Genomic DNA, 8,808 nt, shown 5'->3' with positions numbered 1-8,808 from the left:
CCAGGACTCAGATCACAAACGACGACTTGTGTCTGAAGTCGCCCTGCAAAGCCAACATGAAGTTAGAACCTATCAAGAGGCCTGGGGGGTAGCAGGAAAGGAAAAACACCAGTCAAATCTGACATGGGCTAAGCATGTCCCTGAGGAGGAAACTAAGGGCAAAACTAAATTAAATAACCATTCTTAAGAAGTAGCCTCCACTTGGGCTTGCCAAGTGTGCATCTCAGTGTGTGCAGATGACTGTGAAGGGCTGAGCAGCTCAGGGTCTGCAACGTAACTCGGAGATCTTCCTCCTGGGGGACCCACTGGGTTTCCATGGAGAAATGTCGTTTGCCTTGCAGCATACACCCAGATCTCCATGTTTCCTAAATGATGTCTGCCCTCTTCCCTCACTCCCTACCTCCTCGTCTGTCCTGATGTAGTTAGCGTCATCTGGCTTCCCTGGGGTCTTGTAACTGTGGATAGGAGAAGAGAGCAGTTCAGTGACATGTCACATCAGAGCCAGCTTGACCTTTGCTTTCTGCACATAAGGTAGGCTCACCTTTCCTCATCCTGCTTGTTGATGAAGTAGCCACGTCTGTAGGCACAGCAGATGCCCAGCGTTATCAGTGCCAGTACAGCAAGGACAACCAGAACCCCCCCAATAATTCCGCCAATGTTCAGGTCATCTGAAGAAAAGGAGATGTGAGGGAAGAGATGATACACTCTCCGATCTTTAAAAAGACCCTGAGCCCGCTGTGCCCACCCCACTTACCCCACCTATCCCTCTGCCCCTCATGCCTACCCCAGCCAGAAGAGCAAACTGAAAACATTTAAAATCTTTCTAGCTTAGGACATGCAGGACACCATAACCCCTGATTTCACACATAAAAAGTACCGAGACTTCCACAGTTCAAATGCGGTTACACTTTACACTGTATAAAAGGGGCTTGGCAGTCTATAAAAACCCTCTGGCTAAATGCCTGAGAATGTTATCAAGGAAATGTTCACATTATAAGAAAAGAATTAAATCCAGGAGTCCTAAAGAAAAAAAAAATCCCTATTTTCTTGGGCCTTCCTTCATTGTAGATTACTTGGAGGAGGAAAGCTAGTTTCAAGCCTTACTTGACAGTAAAAAATACTAGATGCAAACCTGCCTTTCACTCCACTGGCTGCCTGGCCTCCTACCTGCAAGCCTCTTAGAGGAAACCCCCTGGAATTCCTTTTCTCATTTCTCTATGTGTACTGGGCAGAGGCACTTGGTCACTTTCAATGTGGGGGCACGGATGGCTGTTTCTTTTATGCAAATAAAAATGCATGGAAAAATACATGGGGAATTTATCAACAAAAGTGAACTAACTTGGAAGGTGTTAAACTTCTCCCTTATCTAGTTCTCAAATGTGAGTGTACATTTAAAAATTAATTTGAAAATTTTATTTTAAAATGTTAATTTCCAAGCTCCATCACTAAAGACTCAATAGATCTGGGGCAAAACTCAGGAATCTTCCTCTGGGAGAAAACGACCCTAGAGCAGTTTCCCTATTTTGACAGATGAAAAGAATCACCTTGAACACTTGTTTTCCACTCAGGCATTTCTAGCACACGTCTGGGCTAGGCCCTGGAGTCTGTGTGTGGAACGGTGGTCCCAAATGCTTATCATTAGGCAATTTTGGAAAACACCACTGTGGGGATGGTTGCAAACAGGGAGAAGGGCGGGACTCAAAAAGCTCCCCAAGTGATTCATATACACTTTACCTGCCCCCATGCTCCCCTCAACATCTCGACCCTTCAGAAACAGAACCCCAGAGATAATATCATCACAGAACAGGGTAAAGTGACTGGGGATAAAGCTCTGTCTCAGTTTCCTGCAAAATGATAATAACTCAATAAATTCCTGGAGACCTCACATAACCGTATGTTTTGACAATGCTATCAACTGACAAAGAAAGTTTATTAAACTCGCTGTGAGAGTTACATGACTGGCCCTGCTTGTCTAGACCCAGAGCTCTCTCTTCCTTCCCTTCAGTGTTCACAGTGGATTTGGGGGGATCCAGTCAGCACCAGAAGAAAGTAAACCCACAGCCGAAGAGCCGTCTACACTGATGGTCTCACATTAAATTTAAAATGTTCTATTCACTTCCCACTTCCGATGAAATTTTCTTGAAAAGTAACTCACAGACTTCCATCTCTTGCTCCTCACACCTGGCGGAGCCTGCGTCATTGGAAGCGATACAGTAATACCGCCCAGAATCCTCCTTGTGAACAGCCGTGAAAACCTGGTTCAGAAAATGACAAGTAAATAATTAGACCAATCACCAGGGCAGAGACCTCTGAGAGACAGGAGCACTGAGGCTCCCACCCAAGATCTCACTGAGTCCAGAAAATGGTCAAACGTCTGCTTGCTTGCTTCAGGCCTCCCCGAGGCTTCTCAGGCCCCGCCAGGTTCCTCCCTGATATGCTTCTCTGACACTCTTGCCTAAGCGTTCCCGAACAGTGAGATCCCCTTGGTATTTGGAGACACCGACGCCTGGCAACGTCCACCATGAGATGTTCGGCCTGACTTTTATTCTGGTAAAGGGATGCTCTGATAATGTCTGCTCCGCAGGCAGCACTTTGGCAAAACAAATACAGAGAATCTGTCATAATCTGCCTGATGATCCACAGACCAGAAGGCACCTCCCGGAGAACTACACATAGGAAAAGCCTGCTGGGGATTGCTGCTGAGGTCAGTCTGTCCTTCAGTGTACGACCAATCTTGTTTCCTCTCCTCCACCACCCACCTTCCACCACCACCACTGGGTTATTTTGAAGCAAATTCCAGACAAGTTTTATCCAAAAATACTTCAGTGTGTATCTCTGTAAGATAAGGACTTTTAAAAACCGTAATCACAATACAATTATCATGCCTTAAGCAATTAATAACTGCTTACCATCATCAAATATCCAGCCAATAATCAAACTTCCCAGATTGTCTCACGATGATTTTCACCATTGATTATCCAACCCAGGACCTGAATAACGTCCACTCATAATGTCTGCTTAATATCCCTCCTCTGTCTCGTTTAACCCACAGGTTTCCCTTCCTTTATTTTACCCCCTCAGGATTTGCTTATAAAAATGGGTAGGGCCATTTTTCCTGTACAATCTCCAACATTCTGGATTTTTAGCTTGTCTCTCCTAATAGTTGTTCTTTCTACCACAAGCATCCCTTGTGCCAAAGACACCTCCATTCTCACCTCTCGGAAGAACTCTTACCAGAGTGCCTGTGTCAGAGTTTAAGAGAAAAGAGGAATTCCGGAAGCGGGGGTTGGCCCTGGAGTCTGTGGGCAGTGGCATGTCGTTGCGGTACCAGCTGTAGTGAGGCCGGGGGGAGCCTTCGCCCTCCTCGCAGTGCAGCGTCGCCACCTTGCCTACAGGAACAGCCTTCGGCACTCTGCAGACGGGGGTCACCGGCTTCACTGTAGGAACAATATGGGCTGCTGCTCGCAATGTCAGCAACACGGCTCCCTTCTTACCAAAGCCCACAGGGAATCAGCTCCAAAGACAAGGAAGCCAGCCAAGAGCCTCCTGCACCCCTGCAGTCCCCATGATCACATCTGCAGACTCATCTGCGCCCCGCCCCCCAGGCACCTGTAATCCCTTCCCCCTCCAGGAGGGGCTGTGGAGGGACTGACGGTATGCTGCAGCTGAGGAAAGAGGCTGAGCTGCACGGCCCTCCTCACCTTCCACCCCGCTTAGGCAGCCTCGGCTCCCAGAAGTCCTCCCTCCCTAAGTCACGTGACAGCTCAGGGATGCAGCTCAGGAAGGAATGAAATCAAAGCAAGAGTTGAGCTCTTCTATCCTACGGAGCAGAGATGCATGAGGCCTGAGATGGGGTGAAAATGTTTTACCTTCACATGCGTTCCTACCTTGCACAGTCAACTCAATGGCAATCTCATCAATTTCTTTGCGGTCATTTCGAGCAACGACCTCGCAGCGATAAACGGCCGAGTCTGTCCGTGTCACATTCCAGATCTTCAGGGAAGTTTTCCCCAATAGCTCTGCACGACCTGCCAAGTCTCCTGTGCGAAAGAAGACACAGGACCCTAAGACACTCTTTAAAGATATCTTTGCTACTTGAGGAAGGTGGTTTCTGTGGCCACAATTTGATGCCACATTAAGAAGACGGTAGACTGGTTTCTGTTTCTATCCCCATATAACAGAAGTGACTCCCTGAGAACAGGAACCATGACTTACACCTATTTGTAACCTGAGCAGCAAAAACAGCCCCTGGTGTGTAAAAGACAGTCATTACATGTGTCTCTGTTGTTAAAGCCAGGAACCTCATCTCCTCATCATTCCCAGGAGGGATTCCCCATTAAAAGAAAAACAAAACAAACATTTAAAAAACAAAAACAAAAACACCTAACCTTCCACAAAGGGTCCTGGGACAGCTGGATATCCACGTGCAAAAGAATGAAGCTGAACCTCTACCTCACTCCATACACGACAAAGACCTGATGTTAGGAGGTAAAACTGTGACACGGGCTGGCTGGTCAGCTCAGCTGGTGGGAGCACAGTGCTGGTGACACCAAGGCCAAGGGTTTGGATCCCCGTACCAGCCAGCCCACACAAAACACAAACACAAAAAACAACAAAAACACTCTTAGGAAAAAAACAGGTATAAATCTTCATGACCTTGGATTAGGCAATTATGTCTTAGCTATGACACCAAAAGCACAAGCACACCCAAAAAAATTATACTGGATTTCATCAAAGGACACAGGCAGGTGAAAAGACAATCCACAGGTTAGGAGAAAATATATGACAAAGGACTAGTATCCAGACTAGATGAAGAATTTACCAATCAACAACAAACAGACAAATAACCTAACTAAAAAATAGACATAAGATTTGAACAGACATTTCTCCAAAGAAAATATACAAATGACCAATAAGCACATGAAAAGATGCTAAGTATCATTATTCATCAGGAAAAGGCAAATCAAAACCACACTAAGATACCACTTCATAGCCACTAGGATCAAACAGCCAGACAGTAACAAGTGCTGGTAAGGATGTGGGGGATACACCGCTGGCGGGAATGTAAATGGTGGCACCACTTTGGAAAACAGTTTGCCAGTTTCTCAAAATACTACACATGCAACTACCATATGACACAGCAATTGTATGAGGGTTCATGGAAAAATAGAATTAACAGATAAAACGAACACTGCCATGAACTTTTTGAAGTAGCCTTGTACTCTTGGTCATTATCCCAAAGATGAAAACTTATATTCACACAAAATAATGTTCATAGCACCATCACTGATAACATTCAAAAAGTGGAAACAACCCAAATGTACATCAGTTGATGAACAGATAAAATAATGTGGTATATCTACAATAGAATATTATTCAACCATAAAAAGGAGGGAAGTTCTGAGACACTCTACTACCATGGATAAACCTTCAAAACATTATGCTAAGTGAAAGAAGTCAGCACAAAAAATTGTAAGATTTCATTTACAAGAAATGTCCGGAATGGGTTAACCCATTGAAACTGAAATTAGATTAAGGGCTGCCAGGGACTGTGGGGAAGGGGACTGACTACTATTGGGTGTGGGGTTTCTTCTGGGGATTGATGAAAATGTTCTGGAATTTGATAGTGGGGATGACTGCACAACTATGCAAATACATTCACCACCACCACTGAATTGTACACTTTAACAAGGTGAGAAGAAACAGAGCACGCCTGGGGTCATAGGCATGGGCCGAGGGCAGCATCCCCTGCCAGGGAACAGGCAAGGAGCATGCCCAAAACACCACTCCCTTGCAGGTGTCCCACCACAGCCACTGCCACAGCCATGTCTGCCGCAAAAGCTGCTCAACACCACAGCAGTAGCCACAGCTACCGTGCAGGCCACCCGCCAGACACCCGAGTGCAGTGACACAAGGAGAGTTGACAGTGGAGACTGGAAAAAGAAGACAATGTCTCTCTCCTCAAAGCCCACTCCAGCGTAATAGACGCAACTGCTCTACCATGCCCCTGCTTTATTTCTGATTTTAGTAATTTCTGTCTTCTCTCTTTTTTTCTTGATCAGTCTATATAAAGGTTTGCATACTGTGTTGATCTTTTTAACGAATCAAAACAAAGACTATTAAGCAGTCTACATAGCACATTGATATAAATATCGTAATCAAACATTAACTTTACATAATTCTTTTAGGATATAATAACCTTTATATATATTGTATAACTTTTTAAATATGTAACTATCATTCATTTTCTTTGACAGACTTTGTTATGGGAGACTGAAATCAAGCTCAAAACCCATTTCTCATTATGATCTGTTTTTTCCCTTACTTTCTTTTCTGAATCTCTTAATGACAATATTGAATTTTCTAAATCAGATAGTTAAGAACATTTTTGTTTTCAAGAGTTCTATGTATTTTTTTTTTTTTTTTTTTTTTGTCTTTTCCGTGACTGGCACTCAGCCAGTGAGTGCACCAGCCATTCCTATATAGGATCCGAACCCGCGGCGGGAGCGTCGCCACGCTCCCAGCGCCGCACTCTCCCGAGTGCGCCATGGGCTCGGCCCTCTATGTATCTTTTTTAAAAAGGGTAAGACATGCTGTATGAATTATCTCATAAAAGAAATTTTAAGCATTAAGAGACACAGTGAAATCTTTCAAAGAAGCATGAAGAACCTGGAGAAAAACAAATAGGGAAAGGAGTTCAGAAAAAAAGAATGACCCAAAAAAGAAGAAACTATTTCGAAACCTTACAGCTGGTGATAAGTATATAAAATATATATATTACCATAATATAATAAAAACAGGAAGATGCTTATGAGAGAGATGAACATTTTCAATGCCTTCTTCATAAAAAGGTTTTTTATATGGTTGTGATTAGTAGATTAGAGTTTCTATCAGTTGTGATTAGTAGATTAGAGTTTCTATCATGTAAGAAAATAGTAAATAAAAATCTACCAGGGTAGTCCTGCATTGAGGCAAGAGACCAAGCAGACTCACGTTTTCCTCCAGCCCTCATATTCTGTGATAAATACTCTCCCTCAAACTCCCCATCTTTTAATTTTTTTTTAAATTAATTAATTTTTTTTTGCATGCTAAAATTGTTGCAGAGCAGTTGTGGGAGGGGAAGGGAGAAGGAAATAGGGTGTGAGTAGGAAGGAGTGGGGCTTATTTGAGGCCCGTGGAATCCCCCTCATTCCAGCAGGGAAGACTAGGGGGGTTCTGGTGGCAGCCTGGTCATCACTGGGCTGGTTGCAGATGTAGGGGGGGCGTGGCTGAGGCCATTGGCTCTACCACTGCCCTGGCTCGGGGGCCTGGGACACTTCCTGCAGCAGCTGGGTGGTCAATGCTGGGCTGGTTGTGGATGTTGGGGGGGGCATGGCTGAGACCATCAGCCCCCCACTGCCCCAGCTCAGGAGCCCAGGGTGCTTTCTGTGGAGGTTCAGTGGTTGTCACTGGGCTAGTGGTGGTTGTCAGGAGGGTACGGCTGAGGCCACTGGTCCCCCACTGCCGTGGCTTGGGATCCTGGGGCGCTTCCTACAGCGGCTTGGTGGTTCTCACTGGGCCGGTTGTGGTTCTCACTGGCCTTGGTGGTTCTCACTGGGCCGGTTGTGCCATCAGGTGGGCGTGGCTGAGGCCCTCTTCCCTTCTCCCTCTCTGGCTTGGGACCCGGGGGGGGCTCTGGTTCTTCTAGGTTTTATAGGTGTTCTTTGGTGGTGTAAGACCTTTACTAGTTAATATCAGACTTTGCCTCTGATCTGTGCATATTCTGTTTTTTCTTTCCGTTCTGTGTTGCATTATTCACTGTCCCCACCACTTAAACTCTGCACTGGAACTAATTTGTAGTCCTTTGCTTACTTCTAAAATGGAGGAACTTCCTGTGGGGACCAGCACTTGAGACCTGTGTTTGAGCTAAATTGCTTCATTGCTGCTGATTCCCTGGGGGAGGCTTTCTGTGCAGCTCAGGTTTTAATTGTTGACCTTGTAAGTACTTCCAGGTCTTATGAGGTCTGGTACACCTGGGTTGTGTGGAAACTCTGGTTTGGGCCTGAGTCTTTTCAGCAAACTGCACCCGCTGCAATTCTATATTCCTGACTAGTCTCCACTGAGTGGGCCTGTGCTGACTGGAGGGCAGGTCAGCTGTCCATGCTGTGCCCCAGTGTTCCCCTGGTGGGCCTGTCTCCCCCACTGCCCACACTCCAAACACTTCCCATGGGATGGGCCATGTGCTGGTCCCTTACAGTGACTCACCAGCCTCAGAGTGGCTCCTTTTTTCAGGTGTCTGTGGCCCCTCATTTCTGTGTGGGTCCACAGGAACCCTGCTAGTGGTCTTGCTGGTCTGGGGTCACCAAGGCCCTCTTCTCCCCTGCAGCCTCCAAGCAATATCATAGGAAGGGCACAGCTCTGGCTTTTGCCAGCTCCTGCTCCATGTGCTCACGAGCTCCTGCCTTGAAGCGGCTGGGCTCAAGATGATGAGAGCTATTCCTTCTTTCTCTCATCGTGGCTTCTCCTGCGTTCATGCACTCTGTAGGTCTCTCCTCTTCCCCTGAGCTCCAGTTGCCCCAGCTTGGCTGCTGTTGCTTTTTAATAGTTGTCTGAATTCCCCATCTCTACAGCTAACAGTAAGATATTTAATTCCCACAAAAAATTTCTTTAAAGGATTTCTGACTTGATTTCTCTGATGATCTAAACTGCACGTATAGGGCTTAACAGAGTCAGCCTAGTGGCCAAAGAAAACTGATTTATATTCTTAGAATAACATTTCCATCTCTTCAAAAATAAGAGGTAGGAGCCCTGATATGATCACTGCACACA

General features: G+C 45.7%; 1 protein-coding gene across 1 annotated transcript in view; it reads right to left on the bottom strand.

Moving 5' to 3' along the window:
* The window catches only part of JAM3 (junctional adhesion molecule 3), a 63,511-nt gene continuing 54,703 nt past the window's right edge, over positions 1-8,808 (bottom strand). Inside the window, exons 4-9 of the mRNA XM_063094649.1 lie at positions 3,888-4,040; positions 3,235-3,437; positions 2,156-2,255; positions 542-668; positions 401-455; positions 1-43 (exon numbers count right to left, since the gene is read on the bottom strand). Of these exons, the coding sequence (XP_062950719.1) occupies positions 8-43; positions 401-455; positions 542-668; positions 2,156-2,255; positions 3,235-3,437; positions 3,888-4,040 (674 nt within the window). The 3' untranslated portion in view covers positions 1-7. The remainder of the gene's footprint in view (positions 44-400; positions 456-541; positions 669-2,155; positions 2,256-3,234; positions 3,438-3,887; positions 4,041-8,808) is intronic.

This window comes from Cynocephalus volans, chromosome 4, assembly GCF_027409185.1.
Source record: "Cynocephalus volans isolate mCynVol1 chromosome 4, mCynVol1.pri, whole genome shotgun sequence".
Lineage (NCBI taxonomy): Eukaryota > Metazoa > Chordata > Mammalia > Dermoptera > Cynocephalidae > Cynocephalus > Cynocephalus volans.
This window is presented reverse-complemented; position numbering and strand designations above follow the sequence as displayed.